Source organism: Hirsutella rhossiliensis (genome assembly GCF_020360975.1).
Source record: "Hirsutella rhossiliensis strain HR02 chromosome Unknown scaffold00002, whole genome shotgun sequence".
Lineage (NCBI taxonomy): Eukaryota > Fungi > Ascomycota > Sordariomycetes > Hypocreales > Ophiocordycipitaceae > Hirsutella > Hirsutella rhossiliensis.
In genome coordinates, this window is record NW_025408668.1 from 1,876,295 (window position 1) to 1,898,768 (window position 22,474).

Here is a 22,474-nt window from a genome sequence, read left to right on the forward strand (position 1 = left end):
AAAGCTGTTATTCCTTTTCCTTGCCCCCAAATTAAAGGGGAACTGCAGTAGCAGGTTTGAGGATGGGTTACTTTTGCTTTCTTTTTTCTTCAATCATGTCCACCTGCTGCTGCTGCTGGGGCGCAACGTGGACCTTGAGCCTTGACGCAAGGGACGGAGAGACGTTGTGCAACCTCACCTTCACCTCTCGGACCCTAACCTTTTGCTTTTGGAAAGGAAGAAGAACAATCATGGTGCAAACAGTTCCAGTGATGCGTGGACTGTGTGTTGCCGGCCTCCCCCTTATGCAGAGCTTGCACAAAAATGAAAATAGCTCCGCACCTCCCGGACAGCTTGTGCCCTGTGCGATGACGGCGGCTCTCTCCACCCAGGAGAGCACACACATAATACTGTACAGTATACACATATTTCGCGGGAATTTTTCCGAGCGTCTAAAAAAAGGGCCTCGCGAGGTTGCCAAGCACCATGCATGGCTCTTTTTGGCCCGTGTTGTCCACCTGTACCCAAGTCGGATGACGCAAAACGCACTCGTACGGCGGCAACTGTTGGGATGGATGGCTTACGGAGTACCTCCATGGAGTGAAGAGAACACACGATCGGTGACAGGAGGGGAAGCCCCGGACCGGGCGGACCTCTGAGCACGCATCAGCCTCCGTTCGGGCCGAGCATCGTGTCGCCCGCCGAGAGTGGGGAGGAGGCGTTGCGGCGGCGGCGGCGGCAAGGGGGGCGGCGCCAGGACGACGGCGAGGAAGAAGGAAGCAGACAGGACGGGGGACTCAAGAAACAAGCAGTTGACGACAATATCGGTGCACGCCGAGTGGCGAAAAAGCAACCCCAAACAGAAAAAACAGGGGCGTCCTTGTCCCACGCTGCCACAGAAAGGCACCAACGAAGCCGGCATCGTGATCCAGCCCTGCTGTTTTTGCTTCTCCCCCCTCTTTTCTTTTCGGATGACTGAACCCTTTCCGTCCCACGCTTCTCGCCCGAAAGGCCGTCGACCGTGTCACGGCCTGTGCGTACGAGGAATCCGGTTCCCCGATGACGTCTCCTCGGGCCTGACCCCTGCTCGCGAGGCATCCGTCGGGTGGTGAAGCGGTGATGTGGCAGGCCGGCCGAGCGATGGCTGCAGCCCACGTAGCCACCAGTTTGTTGATCTCCCTACCTTCGGATGCTGTGCGCTGTGTCTTGTTGCTTCTCGGCGCCACTCCACAGGCTCAAGCACCTTTGCTAGCTTCTCGACGTGGCTCTCCGAACAGGGTAAGTTGCTTTGCTGCTCGCTTGCCGCGGCTCAAGGATCAGACCTCTGGATCAGACAGACTATTCCCGTATTTCCTTTTCTCTGGTCCGCGTGAGCAGATACCGGAGATGCCCTGATGGCTTCCGAGCCACCGGACCAGAGAACAACTGTCAGCAGATGATGTCGTGGCTGTTGTTGTCCGACAATGTTTTGTTATCTCGAGAGTCCGAGGTAGCCTAGTTTATTACGTGAACAAACTGCTGCTTTAGTGAGACGCGTGCATGACGCCGTGGGCGCCTCGGTCCACGTCCATACTCGGCCGATACGAGATGGAGCCATGATATCAGCGCCGACCACATCGCGATCCCGTTCGTTGCCAACGGCCGTGAGACCGTCTCGCCATGCGCACCTGCACCGGACCATGCCGTATGGTACAGTCTGAATACAGTATACGCACTCCGGAGTCCGTTCGTCCTCGATCCGTCTGCCCGTCCCGCCCCTGCCGGCCTTGCAGGCAGGCCCACGGATGAGTGTTGCGCAGCATCGCCTCGCCGCCATTCGTCCAACAGGCCACCGCCAAGAGATCGACAAGGCAAAAGGAAAGGAAAAAGAGAGGAGCGAGGGCCCTGGTTGCTGCGTGCGTGCGCGTATGTACAACATTGGCCTTCACGTCTCGGTGGCAACGTTTACCCACACGGTGGTCGTCTAATGGCAGTTTCCGGCGAGGTACTGTACGAAGCAACTTTGATATGTCCTGTCAGCTTCAATGCGCAGTATCTCACTGTATGTATTGTGCAGATGGCTTGGGCTTAGACAGGTGCGTGGCACAGCATCTCCTTACATAGCCGCTGCAGGTACAGAGAGAGGATTATGTTTTCCCGCGCGCTTGGAGACAGCTCGATGTTGCACGAACAAGCAGAATAATCATCCCGTGCCTATCACTTGCAGCCAATCTGCACGCGCAGCACTGTCGGATACAAGCATGCTCAGTGGCCCTCTAGTCGCTGACCATGGATGTGTAATATGTACTGTGCAGTGTAAGAGTAGAGCCGATGCCAGCAGGAAGAACCCCTGGTGCCTGTTTGCCGGATGCAGGCCATGCTGCATCCTCGAGTGACACGGGCTGCCGCCGTTCGCCCCCCCCTGAACCCCCGTCGTCACCTTTCAGACCGACGCTGTGCTCTTTATTCGCAACTTGGCGCCGGGCGCCCGATCCTGTCTAATCTACGCCGGCCGCCGGACATGAAGCCATGCAGGCTCCATCTCACGGCAGGTGTTCCTACATCTAATACAGACTGTACCGTACAGCCCCTGCAGGGAGATCAAGTGGCCTGATGTTTGTCTGGACGATGCTGTCGGCCGCGGGTTGACTGTCGTTGGTCCTACAAACACACACGTCCACGTGCGGGCCAGAGTCCAGGAACACGCCTGTTCCCAGTCGAACACTTGGCGTACACATATTGATCCGAGCAGCTTAGAGTTTGTATCTCTTTGGCATCCAACGTGGGTAATCTGCGTGAGCCAAGCACAGGCTAAGTTCCCTCGATTCCAGAATCGTGGTTGGGCGCCTCAGGAGAAGGAAGAAAACGCTTGCTTGCCTGCCTGGCCTGGGTGTGTTCCGTGATTTCCCACCGTATCCCTCCTTGGCTTGCTTGTTGGCCCTGATAGCCAACGGGGCAGGCGGGCTGTGCGAGGACCACCCCCTTGATCTATCGTCATTGATTGTCTTTATTGTTTCTCACCCGCAAAATATCCGCATCCTCGTGGCAGACGGGACTGGAGATCTCCCCCACCCCCTTTCCTGAGTCTAGACCAACAACGCCGCCAGGCACCACCATCTTCGTCCCCTCCAAGAAAGTCAATTGAGAGAAAAGCAAACGAGATTAGAGCAGGCAGCCAATCACACGAGCAAGCCGTCTTGTCCCAGCCACACAAAAACAACAAGGAAAACACAAGGCATAGAACAGGCAGGCACCGACATCGAAGCTAGCTTAATAGGCTCCCGCCCCAGATGCCAGTCTGCAATGGGTTGAAACGAGTAAAAAGAAAAACCAACGGCCAGCACCGGATGAAACCCGCAAAAAGAAACACGGCCCTAGAATCGAGAGACCGGGCCCCCGCCTCTCTGGAAAAGCCGCGCGCGTCCAGCTTGGTTCATTCTACCACTAACCACGCCTCTTCCCCCCCACGCCGTTATTGACCTGCCCATTCTTCCAACTCTTCTCCACCCTCGTAGCTCCTGGAGCGTGCGTCTGTGGAAACTGGCCCATGTACTTCATAGTCAGGGGTAGTGGTGTTGGGGGGGCAGTGTTGGCCTGGAAGCCTCTCGATGCTACCTAACAGCACCGCCAACTCCAATCGAGCCCTCGATACCTCGTGTAGTGATGGAAGAAAATGTCACCGATGAGTTGTTGCCGCTCTCATGACGGGCACTACGTGGACCTTCTCGTCAAGTGTTACTCGTATTCTCTCGCCATGAAGAGGAGGTCTGGTGGCTGGGCATCAAATCGCTTCTCCAACCCCGGTCCTCGGACCTCGACAAAAGGTCCGACAGAAACGACTGGTCGGATGGCTTCTAAGTCCGCCAGTCGGCAGAACAAACGGTCAGATGTAAAAATATAAAAAATAAACGAGGGGGAAAAACAAATAACCGGGCTTTTCGGTTCGCCTCCTGGACGCAGCATGTAAGTTAGGGGAAAGAACAAAAAGATTGGAGGGGTCTTCGCCTGCAAGCATGGCCTCAGTCGGCTCGAGAGAACCCCCCTGCCCATTCGCCAGCGTCACCATGAAAACAGACGAGGGATCATCGTCAATGATCGCCAATGGGTCTCTCCACCCACCCCCCGGTGCCCCGGCGGCTCTGGCCAGGACGACAAACACGCGACCCCTGCATCCCCCAATCAAGTGCTCCGGGAACCGCCCGGCGGCCAGCGCCGGCCACGATGCACATCTATTAACAGCAACTCGTATTATCCGCCTCCCAGTCCCCGAAGCCTTGGTCACCATGGCGCCCCCTCGCCCTTCTTCTTCCCCCGTGTACACTCCGTACACGCATGTACATGCTGGGGGGAGATGTTATGTACAGTACGGGCCAAACAGGTAGGGAGAAGCACCCCTCGAGCCCCAGGCAAGGGCTCCGTGCACATGTGTGTATGTACAGCGCGGATACACGGTCCGTACAGACACAGGCATGGCTTCCTCCATGCATGTACAGTACGAGGGGGGCTGTTGTGCATGGCTGGCTGGCCGGGCCTGTTGTGGTCGACGATGGGTGGCGGCGGCAGGTCAACAGCCAACTCGATCTACAGGAGACGTGAACGGAGAGATGCCCCCCCTTGGTCGTCCTGGCCGGTCCTTAAGAGAGCCTCGCTCCCGCCCCTTCATCTTGGGTCTCTCTCTTGTCCATCCCTCGTCCAGTCAACTCGCTCTTGTCAGTCTTTATTCCTGGTGTTTGCTGAGCCCCTGACTCTCGCTACCTCTTGTTTTCCCCCTCGGGTCATCGAAACCTCCTTCGTTAATATAAGAGTCACACAAAGAGCCGCCCACCATGAAAGGCGTGTACGTCTTCGGCGCCGTGGCCGCCAGCGTGGTTCACGCGAACAAGTTCCCCGACTGCGAGGCGGACAACTGCTACCGCAACTTGGTCGACAAGCACTTCAAGGACGTGGCCCCCAAGTTCTGCCTCGAGTATCTCGCCGGCAATAAAAAATACGCCGGTTCCATCCCGGCAAAGTTTGGGAACTGCCGCTCCGCCAGGGAGGTCAGTTCTGCCTGCTCCTGCATCGCCTACACGGCCACGCATAAGCCTGGTGGCCCGTCATCTTCCCCCGCCCCCCCCGTCGAGAATCCTGGATACCCTGTGCCTGGTTATCCCGCCCCGTCGAAGCCCAACGACTCACCTGCCTATCCCACGCCATCAGCCCCCGGAAATGAGCCCGGCTACCCCGTACCGTCTGGTCCCGATACCAAGCCCGAGGAGCCGGGTTACCCCGTTCCATCTGGTCCCGATACCAAGCCCGAGGAGCCGGGTTACCCCGTTCCATCTGGTCCCGAGACCAAGCCCGAGGAGCCGGCCCCATCAGGTCCGGTTGAGGAACCCGGGTATCCTGTTCCATCTGGTCCCGAGACCAAGCCCGAGGAACCGGCCCCGTCAGGCCCGGGTGAGGAGCCAGAGTATCCTGTGCCGTCTGGCCCGGTAAACAACCCAGAGTACCCCGTGCCGACGGGCCCGGGCGAGCAGCCCGAGTATCCTGTGCCGTCTGGCCCGGTAAACAACCCAGAGTACCCCGTGCCGACGGGCCCGGGCGAGCAGCCCGAGTATCCTGTGCCGTCTGGCCCGGTAAACAACCCAGAGTACCCCGTGCCGACGGGCCCGGGCGAGCAGCCCGAGTATCCTGTGCCGTCTGGCCCGGTAAACAACCCGGAGTACCCCGTGCCTTCAGGCCCTGGCGAGAAGCCCGAGAAGCCCACTCCCTCAGGCCCGGATACTCCCGAGTATCCCACCCCATCTACCCCCGTCGAGTCACCTGAGTATCCCATCCCCTCTAGCTCTGGCTCCTCCGAAGCGCCAACGGGCCCGGGCTCTTCTCCCTACCCCACGCCTTCGGCACCTGGTTCTTCTCCCTACCCCACGCCTTCGGCACCTGGCTCATCCGAAGCGCCAACGGGCCCGGGCTCCTCTCCCTACCCCACGCCTTCGGCCCCTGACTCTACTCCCGGCTACTCTTCCACCTCTGTCCAGCCTGGCACCGAGTCTTCGAGCCAGCCCGACACCACCAGCTGGACTACCTCGACCATCTGCGAGACCAAGACGCACACCATCACTCAGTGTCCCCCTGAGGTGACCAGCTGCCCCGGGAAGGGCCACACCACAATTGTCACCGAGACCATTCCCATCTCCACCACCGTCTGCCCCGTCACCTCCACCGAGCACACTCCTGAGAAGCCTTCCAAGACTCCCTCGTACCCGAACCCCCCCGGCTACAGCTCCACCTCCGTGAAGCCTGATCACCCAAGCTCCACCGAGGCTGAGACGACCAGCTGGACCACCTCGACCATCTACACCACCAACACGCACACCATCACTCAGTGCCCCCCTGAGGTGACCAGCTGCCCCGGCAAGGGCCACACGACCGTCGTCACCGAGACCATCCCCGTCTCCACCACTGTGTGCCCCGTAACCTCGACCAAGCCCGCAGAGCACCCTACCTACCCGGAGAAGCCTACGTACTCGGTCCCGGATTCGTCGTCTACCCAGCCCGGCGTCGGCCCCACGAGCAAGCCCCAACCCGACACCACGAGCTGGACCACGTCGACCATCCACACGACCAAGACGCGCACCATCACCCACTGCCCTCCTGAGGTTCCCAACTGTCCCGGTGGCCACACCACGGTCATTACCGAGACTCTCCCCGTCTCCACCACTATCTGCCCTGTCACGTCAGTTGCGCCCCCGGCCACCAAGCCCGAGCCTGTCAGCAGCGAGGCCCCGACCAAGTACACCACGCAGACCTACGCCGTTCCTTCATGTTCGCCCGGCGCTCCTGAGTGCCCCACGGAGAGCGTCCCTGCTCCCTCTGTGGTGCCGACGGTCATTCTGCCTCTCCCGGAGCACCCGACTGAGAAGCCTCCTACCGAGCAGCCCCCGTATCAGTCTCCTCCTGCCGAGCAGCCTACTCAGCAGCCTACTCCGGAGCAGCCCACTTACCAGTCTCCTCCGGCCGAGCAGCCTACTCAGCAGCCCACTCCGAAGCAGCCCACTTACCAGTCTCCCCCGGCTGAGCAGCCCTCCAAGCAGCCTACTCCGGAGCAGCCTCCCTACCAGTCTCCTCCCGCTGGAAAGCCTGCTCCTCAGAACCCCTCTGTCCAGCCCCCTACCCCTACCGAGGTCGTTCCCCCGTCGGCCACGACCGGCCCTGTTCTGGTCACCGGCGCTGCCGGCCACGCTTCCAGCAGCGTCACTTTGGTTGTCGCCGTCGCCGGTCTGCTTGCCCTTTTCTAAATGCTGTCGCGCAAACGAGGCATATTTGCAAGTAACTTTTAACTTTCCGGATGTAAATAAAATATTCCCCCGTTTTCCTTTTTATTTTTATTTTTTAGAATGAATGAACTTGCCCTCCGAGGAGCCGGTTGCCTATTGGCGGCGGCTCGGGATGATATCAAAGATTGGTTTGGATATAACTCGAGAAGACAATTGTTGGCAGATATCTCTTAATGTCAAATTTGAGCCTCAATTGCCGAGAGCCAGGATTCCGAGTGAACGTTTACTGTCAGATTGGAAGACTTGAATGTAGCTACTTCAAAGTTGCTAAAATCCAGCGAGTTTCACCATACCTCTAGATTTCTCTGTAGGAGACGAAGCCATAAGTGCAGTGTTACCAGAGAGGCGAAGCCACCCGGATGCCGTCATTCACAGGGCTGGGCTGAGGCGTGCTTGAACAGCTAATGAAATAGACCAACGCAAGCGGCCGAGGGGAACGATCCAGTTGCCCTGCCATTGGGAAGATGGAGGGTCGATTGATCCGTGGCCTTGACGAATCGCTGGCCAACGCGGACGCTGTCCTGCCTTTGATGGCCGGCGGCACGAAACTGCGGACACGGAGCGAGACCCATTGACAGCAATTTCCTCGACTGGATGGGGCGCCTATGTGCAGACTGCAGCAACGAGGTCGTTGGTCGACCACCAATAGCCCGATACCGCTCGCGTATGGCGATCGATGCTTGGGGTGCGCCTGCAAACGAACCCGTCAGCTGCTGTGCTCTCGAGTGCGATCCGTCCAGCGTGGCGCAATGCAAAGGTCGTCGGCCGGGGTCTCGGACAGATTAACAGCGCCATGCTCATGTACTGAAGTGTGTGATCTGTGCTACTCGGGAGGTTCGCTATCAAGATGAGCAGCCCAACAGCAGCATGGGTGTGTGCACAGCCTTCAGCCCGCCGACTGCAGCTGCAGACGGCGCCGCACGATGATGACATGGCATCGGATCTTGCCGGTTGCGACCCGTCTTCCACCAGTGGAGACTGACGAGCTGGCGCTGCAGTCGATGAAGTTCCAGGGCGAGTTGCGAGACGAGTAGCCGTCGCTCCATATTGAAGGCAAATGTTGAGTAATAATTTAACTTCAGACTTTAACAATGGACGCACGTGATTTGGACAACAGAGCAGCCACAGGCCCTCCGCCCCCCTCTGCGGGAGTCGAGATTCTGGGGCGCAGCCAGGCAGTTTGGCCTTTCTAGGCTGCCATCCGCACCGCCACACCACCACGACCCGCTCATCGCCAACCTTGCCCAGGGTACCTCCAACCCTCGCTTCCACGCCGTCATCGGGACCTTTTCTCGCCCAGTGCATTGGGCCGCAAAGCTCTACGGCCAGTGCTTGAACACTTGCCCACAGCACGTCATGGCGGCACCGACCGCAGCCGCACGCTCGACCGCGCCCTCTTGGCCGTGCTCGCGGGCCAACCTTCTTCTATGCTCAACGTCCCGAACATCTTCCATCCCTTGATGGGTGGAGAGGATCGAAGGATCAAAGCCAGCTTCGCTTTTTCGCTACTGCAGCGGCCGCTTCCCCGGCCAGGCGTATTCAATTGGGTCCCGTGCGTGCCTTAAAAGCTCGCAGTACCTCTTGGCCCCAACCTGTCTACAAGCCATTGCCGCCTGCGAGGTGCTCGCCTCGCTCCGTCGGGCCAGCTATAGACTCACCAACTCTCGAGGCTCAACACGAGCACCAGTGAAACGCCATGAAGCAGCCGTCGCCGCCCTGGCTAGCCATCCCCGCCTCGTCCGCGTCCGTATCCGGCGACAGCCTAGTCACCTTGATCGGTCGTCCTCCCAAGTGGACATCATCGGCGCAGCGCAAGATGGCCCGCCTCTATGTCTACACCACTCTTCCCTTGGAAAAAATCGTCAAGGTCATTCATTCCAGTTTGCCCGAGTCGACTCCGGGGTAAGTAGCCCTCGCCTCTTGCGAAGCCCGAGTCTCTAATGCTCATGTACGTAGTCTCGACTCGGCGAACAAGAAGCTCAGGTCGCTGCTGGACAAAGAGCCGCGATGGCTTCATCCGCGCACCGAGTCCGACATGGGCCGTCGTGTGGCCCAGCTCTCCTACTCGCCAACCAGGTTGACATTTGCAGAAAACGCCGCGGGGGACGGCCCACGCCCTCCCCATGATGAAACTTTAGCCGTCTCCTCAAGCCCATTTGACGTTAAAAGGGAAACCACGGCAAGCCTGCTGCCGCCCGAGATTCCCTTCTTCGGCCCCGATTCAGCTGCCACCCCCCTGCAGGGACTCGTCCGAGGGCCACAACTTCATTCGAGCAGCCACCCTACGGCCGACAGGTTCCCCGCACATGGATGCAACCCCGTCCAATCCGAAGGTCTAGGAGATGACGACGTCTTCTCTCCCTTTCTTCGGCGGACTACTTGCCTCTCTACGTCCACCGACTGCACGACCGGGTCGTTTCGGCAGTTGCTTCCCGGCTACTCTGAGCCGTACATTCAGACCGTCAAGAGGCTAGTCAAGAGGTTCACGGTCCCAATCAACACTCCTTGCAGCCTGTCCCCAATGCCCCAAGGACCGCCCTTGCCGCGAGGCTGGCTGGACAATCGGGACGGGCCACGGGCGTTCCACGACGAACCGCATCCCTTGCCGGGCGACTTTCTGAGCTGCGACGCGTTCGCCACGGAGCGTGGTTGCCGCGCTCTGCCAGAAGCCCACCAGCATGGGCGGTGTTTGTGCTTTGACCACGGCAGCAGTTACCCTTCGCCGTGGGTCACCACGGGCGGCATAACCGCGGCCGGCCGGTGCTTGCTGGCGACAGGGCCTACGCCTTCCAACGTGTTTGAGCTCGATTGCTTCGGCAACACAGTGTTGCATTTTCTGGCCGCTCGTGCCCCGGCCGAGATGCTCGTGCAGGTACTTCAGACAAAATTGTGCGACACCATCATCAACAGGAGGAACACAGGTGGTCAGACCTTTTTGCATGTCACTAAGAGAATCGAGGGGCGGAAACCCGAACAGCTGCTTCGGCTTCTGCACATGGCAATTCGCAGGGGCTTCGACATGTGCGCCCAAGACGTCTATGGGCGCAACGTGCTTCATATCCTACGCTCGACGGGCCTAACTTTGGACGCGGTGCAGCGCACATGTCCCGTCCCCGAGAGATGGCGGTACATCAAGCGCGACGCTTTTGGCCTCGTGCCGACCCAGCAGACACTACCCGGTGACCGTGACGAGCCGATGTGCCTGGATTCGAGCCCTTCCGATGCCCTCTCGATGACGAGCCCAGCACCGAGCATAGATCCTGCGATTGCGAAAGAGGCTGGGCTGCTAGAGAAGATCCGGCTGGCGTCTGAGAACCCGTTGCTGGAAGATGTAGACGGAGGCAACGGCCTGCACTGCCTCGCCATAGCGACGTTGAGCCCTGACAGTATCGTGGACAAGTATTGCTTGGACCCGGGCACGCAAGATGGTTCGGTCGGCAAAGGAAAGCTCCTGGACTCGAGCAGCGCGAGGCTGGAATTCCGCCGATCCCTTGCCGCGGGACTGCTCGACGCCGGCGTCGACCCAAACCATTACGACTGCCGCGGGAACACGCCCCTCATGACGTTTTCTGCCGAGCTTCCCGAGGACAGTGACTACAAAACGGGGCCCAAGATTCTCGACTTGCTGGTCGAGAAGGGAGCCAATGTGCATGCGAGGAACCGTGCAGGCGAAACGGCGCTGCACGTGGCGGTGCGCTGCGGCCGGAAGCTGGCCATGAGGACGTTGGTGAGGCACGGCGCCAGCGTCCACGCCCGTGACGCCGAGGGCCGAAGCGTGCTGGACGTGGCGGATGCCAAGATGATGAGCTCGAGAGCCGAGGATCCGCGCGAGTACGCGCGCCACGAGGCCTGCCGGGCGTGGCTGAGCAGCAACAAGGGGCTTGCCGTACAAAGGCCGACGGTTTTGGACGAGTGGGGGCGGGCGTGAAGGAAGACTGATACCGGGTTGTTTCCCAGTCTTTGAGTGGTTCTACATGGCGTTTATGGCGTTGCTCCTTGGCGGTGGGCCAGGATGAGTCGTGGATACCCTTGCTGTCACGTTGCGAATTACACAGGAGAGCTGGGGGGCTAGCCGAGCAACAAGAGGGGAAGCGCGTCTAGAGGTGCATCGGGATGAATGGTGACGATGCCGGGCAAGAAATGATGGGCCGGGCGCTTTTGAACGGCACGGGGGAACAGGGGTCTCAGTCTGGCGCTTGCACTGAACGGCCCACTTTGCGCCAGCTAAAATTTCATCATTTGCATTCAGACACAGCACTGCAGCGCGGTCCAATGGGCGGCGCGATTCTCGTCTGCTGCTTCTTTCCATCTCCTCGTTTGCGCCGGCCAGCGGACCATTGAGCTCCGTCTCTGACCCGACGAAGCCGCGCCTACTCTTTGCCCCCTGTCCCTCCCTTATTTCCTCTCTATTTCCTCCCAAAGGGAACGGGTCGGGAGAACGGCTATGGCGGCGGCGGCAACGGCGGCGGCGGCCGAGAGCTGCCTGATGCGGCAGCTGGTGATGGGTTGCCGCGGCGAGCTCGTGAGGCCGCGGTGGAACCGCCGTGGGCTGTCCCTGCTAAGCCGAAGCAATGCGACGGCCGACGGGCGAAGCAGCTGCAATGGCTGGCCGCAGCGACGGAACTTGGCGACGACGACGCTTCTTCACCCGAAAGGTGTGTTTTGGCAGAAGCCGCGGTACGTACCTACTTTACGGCGTCCCGTTTGCTCCACGCCCGTTTGCTCCTCGTGCAGCGACCCCGCCTTCGTCCACCACCATGAGGGGCAGCGTCCCCGCCATGTCCTGAGCTTCCATCCGTCCATTGCCTGCTTCTCAGAACAAAAGCCCCTGCTGAGCTGACGGCACAACTCCAGCCTCCTCTTGCGAATCCCCTCTCGATTCTGCTCAGCTCGTGCCCGAGCAAGCAACCCGCGCAACATGGCCGACCGTGACATCCTCCCCGACCTCGTCAAGCCAGCCCACTACCATGTCTCCCTCAAGGACCTCGAGTTCACAGAGTGGACCTACAAGGGCACCGTCGTGTAAGCTCTCCCGTTTCGCCCTCCTGGGACACGTCGGTTGGCTGATGAAGCAACAGAATCGACGCCGAAATCGTCAAGCCCACCAAGCAAGTCGTCCTCAACACCCTCCACATCAAGCTGCTCCGGACAAAGGTCACCCTCGACCAGGCCAAGTCTTCCGAGACGTTCGAGTCGACCAGCTTCAGCTACGACGAGAAGACGCAGCGCGCCACCATTGCCTTTGACCGCGAGATCCCCGCGGCCAAGCGGGCATCCGTCGCCATCGACTTCGAGGGCATCATGAACAACGAAATGGCCGGCTTCTACCGCTCCAAGTACAAGCCCACCGGGACCCCCGCAAAGTCGGTCCCGCGCGACGACGAGTGGCACTACATGTTCAGCACCCAGTTCGAGTCCTGCGACGCCCGCCGCGCCTTCCCCTGCTTCGACGAGCCCAACCTCAAGGCCACCTTTGACTTTGACATCGAGGTGCCCACCGACCAGGTCGCCCTCAGCAACATGCCCGTCAAGGCCAAGAAGCCCACCAAGGACGGATGGAACGTCGTCTCCTTCGAAACAACGCCCGTCATGAGCACCTACCTGCTGGCCTGGGCCGTCGGCGACTTTGAATACGTCGAGGCCCACACGGAGCGCCGCTACAACGGCAAGCAGCTGCCCGTCCGCGTCTACACCACCCGCGGCCTCAAGGAACAGGGGCGCCTGGCCCTCTGGCACGCGCCCAAGATCATCGACTACTTCTCCGAGATCTTCGACATCGACTACCCGCTCCCCAAGGCGGACCTGCTTGCCGTCCACGAGTTCACCCACGGCGCCATGGAGAACTGGGGCCTCGTCACCTACCGCACCACGCAGGTCCTCTTCGACGAGAAGACGTCCGACGCCCGCTTCCGCAACGCCGTCGCCTACGTTGTCGCTCACGAGCTCGGACATCACTGGTTTGGCAACTATGTGACCATGGACTGGTGGGACGAGCTTTGGCTGAACGAGGGCTTTGCAACGTATGTCGGCTGGCTCGCCATCGACCACCTGCACCCCGAGTGGCAGGTGTGGGCGCAGTTTGTCAACGAGGGCATGGAGGCGGCGTTCCGGCTCGACGGCATCCGCGCCAGCCACCCCATCCACGTGCCCGTGCGCGACGCGCTCGACGTCAACCAGATCTTCGACTCCATCAGCTACCTCAAGGGCTGCTCGGCCATCCGCATGCTGGCCAACCACCTCGGCGTCAAGACGTTCCTCAAGGGCGTATCCAACTACCTCAAGGCGCACGCCTACGGCAACGCCACGACGCAGGCCCTGTGGGACGCGCTCAGCCAGGCCTCGGGCCAGGACGTCAACGCCCTCATGGGCCCCTGGATCTCGTGCGTCGGCCATCCCGTGCTGACCGTGGCCGAGGAACCCGGGCAGATCTCCATCAAGCAGTCGCGCTTCCTGTCGACGGGCGACGTCCAGGCCGACGACGACACCGCCGTCTGGTGGGTGCCGCTCGGCCTCGACGGCAAGAAGGGCCAGGTGGGTGCTGTCGCCGACCTGTCCCTGACGACCAAGACGGCGACGATCCGCGACATAGACGACGACTTTTACAAGCTCAACAGCGGAGCCATCGGCTTCTACCGCGTCAACTACCCCCCGGCGCGGCTGGCCAAGCTGAGTGCCCAGCTGGACAGGCTCGGCACCGAGGACAAGATCGCCATCATCGGCTCCACCGCCGACCTCGCCTTCTCGGGCAACGGGACGACGGCGGCGCTCCTCACCTTCCTCGAGGGCTTTGGCAAGGAGCAGCACCCGCTGGTCTGGACCCAGGTGCTCGACTCCATGTCGTCGGTCAAGTCGGTCTTTGCTGAGGACACAGAGTTGAAGAAGGGCCTGGATCGGTTCGCCCTCAAGCTCATCAGCGAAAAGGTCAAGGAGGTGGGGTGGAACTTTGCCGACGACGAGGGCTACCTCACGGGGCTCTTGCGCAAGCAGCTCATTGGCGTCGCCGTCGCCAGCGGCCATACCGAGTACGTCGCAGAGTTCTCATCCGGAGAAAGTGCGAGGACGTGTGTTTGCTGACGTGGACGCGCCGTACAGAGCTGCTGACGAAGCCCTCAAGCGCTTCAACGCTTGGGCCAAGGACCCCGAAGGCAGCCCGATCCACCCGTCGCTGCGGGCACCGGTGTGGCGGGCGGCGGTGCGCAAGGACGGGGCCCGGGCCGTCGACATAGTCAAGAAGGAGTGGTTCAACACCAAGTCGATTGACGGGAAGCTCCTCTGCCTGCAGGCGCTCTCGGCCACGGAGGACAAGGAAATTCTGGGCAAGTCCATCATCCCCTTCAACTTCAACACGTCGCCGCCGAGCGATTCGGTGCCGGCGGCCGACATGCACGTGCTGGGCATCGGGCTGGCCAACAACCCCGCGGGGCGGACGCTGCTGTGGGAGTACATGAAGAAGAACTGGGAGACGTGCCGAGCCAAGCTGGGCAACCCGATTGTCATGGACCAATTCGTGCGGGTGATGCTGGGCGGGTTCACGGACGCGGGGGCCATTGAGGACATTGACCAGTTCTTCCAGGACAAGGACACGAGCAGCTTCAACCGGACCCTGGGCACGGTCAAGGACAAGATCAGGGGCCGGGCGGCTTACAAGAAGCGGGACTCTGCGGCGCTCAAGGAGTGGCTGAAGGCCAACGGCTATTTGTGAGGGCTTCTGAGCCAGCAATGTGGGGGGAATGTTTATCGAAAGAGAGGGCAATTGTCAGAAGGCGATGGCGCCGGGAGAGATGAGCTCACCACGTGCGCCAGGTGGGAGTGCTAGCGGGCGCCACGGCATCAGGTAGCATCAATCGTCACGACGTTTAGCTGATGGACGGGGCCTATGCGGGTTTCGAGACCCTACTCAGGAGAGACTGACACGAAGTGGGTAGCGTCCATGGTGAGCTGACACAGAGTTGGATAGTCCACGCCTGGCGACACGGGGCTTGGGATCGAGTCCCCTGACGCCCGGAGCAGCGCCTACGCTTTAGCTTCTCGCTGTTGACGAGCCAAGCCATGTGGGCTTTGGAGCCAAAAGCCTATCTGGAGGCTCCTTTGAGCCGTACGCGCACGGCAATGGCCGAGGGCTAGAAGACGCCGTTTAGCTGCCGTGCCAGGGATCTGAAATCCCGGCGCTTCGTCGACTAAGACATCTGGAAAGGCCGAGGGAGCTACAGAAGATGACATGGCCCCTTCCTACAGTGGACGCGTCGTCGTGGCCCTAGACGCTGTATAGAAGCGTGCGACTGTGGCCTAGACGGTCCACCGAAGCGTGCGTCTGTGCGCGCAGTAGAAGAAGTCATCCCTTTCGACTATGCTTTGCACTACCGAGCATCACTGGCTGACAACCATTAGTCAGGGCGCAGATGCCGGACCGCAAGTGGGACCGGTAACGAGAGCCGGGAGGGTCGAGAACAACTCCCCTATTTTGAAACGAGCGAGCCGTCGCATGGCAAGGGCGCGCCCGGATTTCTCCAGCTGGGCGCATCCCACATCCAAACAGTTCCCCACGTCCCAGGCCTGATGATTGGAAATCGACCGAGAAGATCGCTGTGCGGGAGAGAGGGAGAGCCGAGCAGTGGAGCGAGGGAGGGGGAAGTGGATGCGGCAAGTTTTTTTTGGCATATCGTGTTTTGCGTCCGTCTCGCCAAAGTCAGTGGCTCTCTGAACACGTCGGTGTGTAGGGTTTGCTCGTGGGGCTTGCTGCTCTTCGCTGGGAGATTCATCATGGTTGGTCTGATCCCGCAGGCTTATTAGGGAGGGCGGATCGAGTCGCGGAGTATTTCTCGCTTGGGCAGATACCCACCTCGCCTTTCTCTTACACGACGCCGACGACGGGGACGACTGGGGAGCAAGCTGTGCATGGATATATAATCCATACACCTCACACCCCAGTCTCGTGTCATTCCTGTTTACTACTTCCATCTTTACATGTCCCTCGTTTGGTCGGGAAGCCTTCTTGCAGCACAGCAGCATCTCGATTCCTCTTTTACTTGGGCCCGACTTACCAGGAGTCCAGGACCATGTCGACCATGGCTGCCATCGAGCCCGCAGGAATCGTCGCAGGACCAAAGCCTCACACCCGCCCACGCATCAGAGAAGCGAGAGAAGCGGGCGCCACCATGGCCATGGTACAGAAACACGCCGTCCTCGCGCCGACACCTTCCCCGGAGGAGACGCAGCAGCCCGAGGTCGAGCGCGCAACCGCCGGCGACGCACCGGCCCTCGCGTCCGTCTTCAGGGACGCCTTTGCCGCCACCGACGACGCCCTGGTGCGCATGTTCCCCCCGGGCGTCGGCGACGAGTACCAGCGCCGGGCGTGGGCGCGGTTCGTGCGCTGGGGGGAGCCGCCGCGCCCTGCAGGGACCACAGCCGGGAGCCAAGATGGGTGTGAAGCGGACGATGGGGTGGTCAACGTGGACGGGCTGGAGTCGGACGAGAAGCTGCAGCTGCTGCAGCAGCACGGGGACCGGAGCATCAAGGCAGACGAGTGCAACGTCTTTGTGATCCGGGACGACGCCGGTACGCTTTCTTTTCCGCGTGTGCACTGCCCCCGAAACATTGACTGACACGCACAATGCGCCGCAGCAGGACAAGGCGGCGTGCAATCGGCCGCCCTGGTGTGGGTCATCGGCCCCGGCGACGGCGGCGTCCGGCCGTGGCGCCAGCGCTGGCCGCCCGCCGCGCCGGGCATGGCCGCCGCCGAGTGGGTCTCGTTCCAGCGGGGCATGGCGGCACAGCACGACGCGGCCATGGGGTCCGAGCCGCACGTCTGTACGTTCCCCCCCTGTTTCCTTGTCTTTCAAGCCCGGCCCGAGAGGGAGAGAGCCCCTGGCTGACGACAAGGATTGATGTAACCAAAGACCTCGAAATCATCATGACGCACTCGTCGGCCCGGCGCCGCGGCCACGCCTCGGCCCTCCTCCGCGCCGCCTGCGCCGCCGCCGACCGCCGCCGCTGCCCGCTGTACCTCGACGCCCAGCCCGCCGCCATGGGCCTCTACGCGCGCCACGGCTTCGCGCCGCGCGACGACCTGCGCGGTGCCGGAGCCGCCGACCAGGCCACGCCGACATGCCCCATGGTCCGCCCGCCGCCTCGGCGCTCCTTCGTCTGACGCGCGTAGGCGTGCGAGCTGGGGACTGGGGCGTCGCGAAGGGAGTGAGAGGGAGTAATGAACATGATGACGCACATTACAATGTAACGAAGCAATTCGATCAAAGATTACGAGCACAAGGGTGGCCTGAGGCGGGGGAACGGGACGATTATGATAACGGGTACGTGGAACGAGGCAGCTCTAGTCAATTACAATTTATATAGTCAGAAACGAGCTCAAAGGGCTTACACAGACACCGCCCCCGACTAGAGCCCGAGGAAGAACGAGCCATCAGTCGTGTTTCATCATGCCACTGCAAGTTTGCCGTGCTCAAATATGCAACAGGTGGGCATTCTTGTCCAGCCAAGCCCCGGCGCCGCTCCGAAAGTCGTCCTTGATGTAGTCGTTGGACCACGCCCACTTGAACCACAACAGCTCCTGCTTCTCCTTCCACTGCGGCCACTTGGCATAGCTGCCCACGCCAATGTTGGGGTCCAGGTTGTAGACAAAGTTAAAGTAGTACGTCCGGGTGCTTCGCATCGCGTGGTTGGGCCACACCCCGAAGAAGACCTGCAGCACTTCGGAGCCGTGAAAGGTGCCCAGGAACGGGGTCCCAAAGTCGTACGACGATAGGTACGACCAAACCGGCATCTGCGGCTTGACCCGCGACAGTTGCTTTAGCAGCACCCGGCGCGAGAGCGTAAATACCATGTCGCCGAGGATGGCCGCCACGCGCTTGAAGCCGGGGTACAGCTCGTTGAGGAATCCCGTGCGGAACGGACTGCCCTGTAGGATGGCGGGATTGTATAGGTCCACGTATTCCTTGAGCTTGTCCCGCGGCGTGGTCTGGAAGAGGTGGTCGGATAAGTAGTCGGCCATGTCGTCGGCCGTCGTCACGTTCCACTGGAAGATGGCGAGCAGGGTGCCCTCGTCTTCTTGGTTGCCGATGATCATGGGCACCGCGTGGATCCGGCCGCTCTCGACGAGCCGCTCGGGGCTATCGGGGAGCACCACGCCGTCGGGGCGCGGCACGTACGAGAGCGCGACCGAGGTGTAAGATAGGAAAGCGGGCACCGAGTTGGCGGCCTTGTGAAAGGTAGCGTAGTCGAGCTGGCGCAGGCAGTCGAGGCTGTCCGGGGAGCCTTCGCAGCCGGCCTCGCGCACCACCGTGTCGTACACTGCCTGTCCCTTGGGGCAGTCCATGGGGTCGGCGGGAGCGACGCCGCCCGAGTTGATGATGGCCCCGCGGAACAGGGGCTTGTCCTTGTAAGTGGCATTGCCTCCGTAAAGGAGCATCTGGTCAAAGACGGAGATGCCGCCCGACGAGAGGCCCCAGAGCGTCACCTTGTCCGGGTCTCCGCCAAAGGCCTCGATGTTGTCCGCAACCCACTCGAGAGCCATGCGCTGGTCGAGCAGGCCGATGTTGGCGCTGCCGTCCGCTAGCACCTCCTTGCCAGGCATGAAGCCGAAGCCGGCGACGCGGTGGTTGATGGCGACAAAGACAAAGGGCTGGTCCTGGTAAGCGGCCGAGGCGAGCAGGCTGGTGGCGTCGTACAAGTTGCTGCCTCCCAGCTGAAAGGCGCCGCCAAAGATCCAGAAGAGGACGGGAAGCTTGTCGCCGGCCTTTGTGCCGGCAGGCCGCTGCACGTTGAGCGTCAGGCAGTCCTCCTGGCCCTGCAGCACCTTGAGAAAGGGCAGGTCGAGGACCTTTCCAGCGATATTGCTGACAAAGTCCCCGGACTTGGACGAGATGAGCATCTGCGGACAGGCCGGGGCAATGCCCGTGCCGTCGTGGGTGCCAAGATCTCCGGAGAACCTCTTGGGCGGCTTCAGGCGCAACGGGCCGACGGGAGGGTCGGCGTAGGGGATGGCGTTGAAGGATTCTGTGTTGAGAAGGGAGCGCCCAGTGATGGAGCCTACAGAAGGTATGTCGACAGAGACCGTTTTCCAACGCTCCTCGAGGACTTGCGCAGCGGCATCAGGGCCCGGCTGCGGCTCGAGGGCCGGCTGCGGCTCGACAGCTGGGGCAGCCGGGGCAGCCAGGGTGCCGGAGATGAAAATGCCAGCCAAGGCCGACTGGATCTTGAGGAGCTTCATGATGGCCGTAGTGGAAAAGACAGTTCAGGGACGAAGAATGAGTGGCCCGCGGTTGGTGACTGCTGCGGCCGGGTGGCGGCAGCCAAACAAGCAGTGTCTAGCTCGCGTTGCCGACCAGCAGGGAGCAGCTGCCCCGAAAGAAGGAATGGAAGAAGCCCAGAAGGCTCCGGTCGTGAAAGGAGAGAAACAAGTTGGTCACGAAGTCCCTGCGCACAGAGAAAGTCCGAGAGAAGGGGAGGGTAGGGGCTTAATATAGCCTCATCGGACCATGAGGCTCTGACACTCGGCCGAACATGCGGTTGCCTCTCTGAGTCGCCATGCGTCTATTCCATGTTCCTCGGCACCGTACAGGTGATGAATATCCAGACCTTGCAGGTATCCCCTGCAGGCGCGTCGAAGCCGACACACACAAAGACGCCGAACACGGCGACATGCCACGAGCCGCACGCAACAGAGTGACAGTGAGGAGGAACGGCAGAGTCCAATCGACACCCCGGAGAGGTGAAATGAGCCGGCTCGGGCACGAAGACAACTGCCAGATCAAGCCAAGGGCGGTTCTTTTGCCGCCTGAAAGCCGAGGGCCGCTCGCTCCGTGGAAATATGTACGTGAACTGGCGGCGGGTCGGGCTGCAGGGCGACGCGGATCATCAAGTCCGGAGCCCCGGAATCTCCACACGGGGCGGGCGGGCATGGCTGCGTCGAGGTACGACTGGGCATGAAGTTTCGTCGTGCAAGTCCAAGGGATATCGCCGTCTCCTGATCTTGTAGTCGTCTGCTCGCCTTCGCCAGCCGAGGTGGGCAGACTCTGCGGAGATGAGCGCAGAGAGCAGAGAGTAGGGACCGCTCCTCACACGTTCGGCAGTGGTGTGAGCACACCGGCGAGGGAGAAACCGCAGCGGCCGAGTCACCACCGCTGAGGCTGAAACTAGGCGAGGGACGTGATAAGAAAAGGGGATCGGGGTGGTAGCGAGTGCCTCGGAGTAAACACGACAACGTGGGAAGGAACCCAATGCCGTCATACTCGGGATGTTCCTGCCAGGTACGGGCGGATACTCTCCATGCATGATCTCCGGCGCCCCGTATCGGTAATCTCCGCCTTCCCCGGACCGGAGCACGTCCCGTTTCGGCAGCAACGGCCCGTCCGGGACGATCCGCCCACGATCCGGACCGCCGATGCTGTTGTCGGCAGGCCATTCAACGATGCAAGAATGGCAGCCATAAACCGCTGCTGGCCCGGTTGGCCGGCAAAGACAAGATCTGCCATTCATTCAATGCCAAGAGAACCCGTGCTCGCTTGCCTGTGCCATTTCGTCATGCGTCAAGCCTACCTGCGTCTACATACACACTGCATGCTGCACCCCGAGATGAACCATTCCGGCAAAGCTTCTTTCCCCCCATGCATTTCCGTTTGTCAATACTGCAACGGCGGATGGTCACTTCCCGGCCCGTAATCTCGCTTTCGGCAAGCTTGCGGTTCATGAGCACAGGGGGAGAAGAAGACGCGGCGGCATCCGTAGTCGCTGTCACGGGAGGCATAGACGCCAGTGGTATGATGCCAGTCTCTGGCCAGGCACGGGTCGGGTTGCCCGATGTGCCATCCTGACGTTGTACTCTGCCATATCGCAGCCGCCAAGTCCCCATTTCACATGCTACAGTCGCGCCGGCCGCAGTAGTAGATGCTTTCGAACCTCTTCCTTCTACCATCAGAAACATCGGGCCTCCGACCCAGGACCTGAAGCTCCGGACTGGCCTGTGCTGCTGTAAGGAGTGGCATCTCCACGTCGTATCGGTCAACTTCACGTCGTCTACGTAAAAGCCCCGGAGCCCTTGATACCCTGCCCCATCTGCCAAGCAAGGGGGTGTACGGGCCACTATAGATGAGTTTCGAGAGTCATCCTAACTAAAGAATTGAAATTGTGTTTCCGTAGCAAAGAATTTACATAATATATATTCCAAGTAATATTCTCTCTCTCTCTCTGACACATGTATCTATATATATATATATTACATATTATGGAACATACTCCTAAATTAAGATTCTCTCTATAATGGTAGGAGATTCTCATACTTGTCTCATACTGCTAGAGCAGAGAAAGGATTTATAATACGCGCTAATAACACCTCCACTAGGGGTGCCCCTATTTTGCCTGGTGTCCAGGGATGAGCAGAGGGATGTGCCGCAGCCGATAACTCCCACCAACGCCCCAGGAGCTAGAGAAGCGCTCCTCCGATAGGCCCCACGCTTCCAGGGCCTCTTTGGACAAAACAGCTGCTCACGGTGGTTGAGAGCGCCTGGCTAGGGCGTGGAAGCAGTCGATGGGGTCGCCACTCCGCCCCTCATGCACGAGTTGCACTGGCTGTTGCATCGATACCCCCGTACCAGGGGTCGGGCCTGCGCACAAGACCCGCCGGCACGGGCTGCCCAACTCTCGATAAGCTGATGCCTCCCACCGCTCAAAATCCATAAGTGGGTAGACCAAGTCATGATAGATCCAGGTTCGAAAGAAGCCGTGTCGGCCAGCTTCCAGCAGTCGGAAACCACTTCAGCATAAGCGAAGAGGGGTCCTAGCCTGGTCACACGCATAAAATATCCGTTGCGTTCCAGGTCCCACGCTGCGTCATTAACGTCACTTATAGTGCGCGACATGGCGTATCCCGTCACCATGGCTTCGACATCGGGACGGAAGACCCAACGGTGCCGGAGTCAAAGTACTGGACGACTAAGTTAGCTCAGTGTCGCTGTTGGTAATGAAATAACGTTATCCAGTAAGCGGTATTGAAGCGGACAGCGCCTCGAGTGCTGATTTGTATTTTAGGTAGGTTGCTGTCAGAGTAGCAATCGAAGCGAACCCTCTGAAGGAGGTGTCGACAGCACAAGCTGCCAGGGCATTGCCAATCTCCCTGACAAAATCTCGACCATCATATCCGTGCGTCTCAACAGTCACCTGGTCGATCTTGTACTCCAGGTAGAAGG

The 22,474-nt window shown here is 60.4% G+C and overlaps 5 protein-coding genes across 5 annotated transcripts; 4 read left to right on the top strand and 1 right to left on the bottom strand.

Moving 5' to 3' along the window:
- Positions 1-4,784: 4,784 nt before the first annotated feature.
- HRG_01764 (uncharacterized protein) lies at positions 4,785-7,238 on the top strand (the record flags this gene model as incomplete). The annotated part of the gene is made up of 2 exons (XM_044860235.1): positions 4,785-5,397; positions 5,446-7,238. 2 exons carry the CDS (start codon positions 4,785-4,787, stop codon positions 7,236-7,238), a joined length of 2,406 nt encoding a protein of 801 aa, XP_044723868.1.
- A 1,735-nt stretch (positions 7,239-8,973) lies between these two features.
- HRG_01765 (ankyrin repeats (3 copies) domain-containing protein) lies at positions 8,974-11,205 on the top strand (the record flags this gene model as incomplete). The annotated part of the gene is made up of 2 exons (XM_044860236.1): positions 8,974-9,179; positions 9,234-11,205. The coding sequence occupies 2 exons, from the start codon at positions 8,974-8,976 to the stop codon at positions 11,203-11,205; spliced, it is 2,178 nt and encodes a 725-aa protein (XP_044723869.1).
- Positions 11,206-12,195: 990 nt separating this feature from the next.
- On the top strand, positions 12,196-14,979 carry HRG_01766 (peptidase family m1 domain-containing protein; the record flags this gene model as incomplete). Its single annotated transcript, XM_044860237.1, has 3 exons — positions 12,196-12,299; positions 12,356-14,299; positions 14,370-14,979. The coding sequence occupies 3 exons, from the start codon at positions 12,196-12,198 to the stop codon at positions 14,977-14,979; spliced, it is 2,658 nt and encodes an 885-aa protein (XP_044723870.1).
- Positions 14,980-16,432: 1,453 nt separating this feature from the next.
- Positions 16,433-17,424, top strand: HRG_01767 (acetyltransferase (GNAT) domain-containing protein; the record flags this gene model as incomplete). The annotated part of the gene is made up of 3 exons (XM_044860238.1): positions 16,433-16,832; positions 16,899-17,084; positions 17,174-17,424. The coding sequence occupies 3 exons, from the start codon at positions 16,433-16,435 to the stop codon at positions 17,422-17,424; spliced, it is 837 nt and encodes a 278-aa protein (XP_044723871.1).
- A 309-nt stretch (positions 17,425-17,733) lies between these two features.
- On the bottom strand, positions 17,734-19,500 carry HRG_01768 (carboxylesterase family domain-containing protein; the record flags this gene model as incomplete). The annotated part of the gene is made up of 1 exon (XM_044860239.1): positions 17,734-19,500. The coding sequence occupies one exon, from the start codon at positions 19,498-19,500 to the stop codon at positions 17,734-17,736; it is 1,767 nt and encodes a 588-aa protein (XP_044723872.1).
- Positions 19,501-22,474: the final 2,974 nt, after the last annotated feature.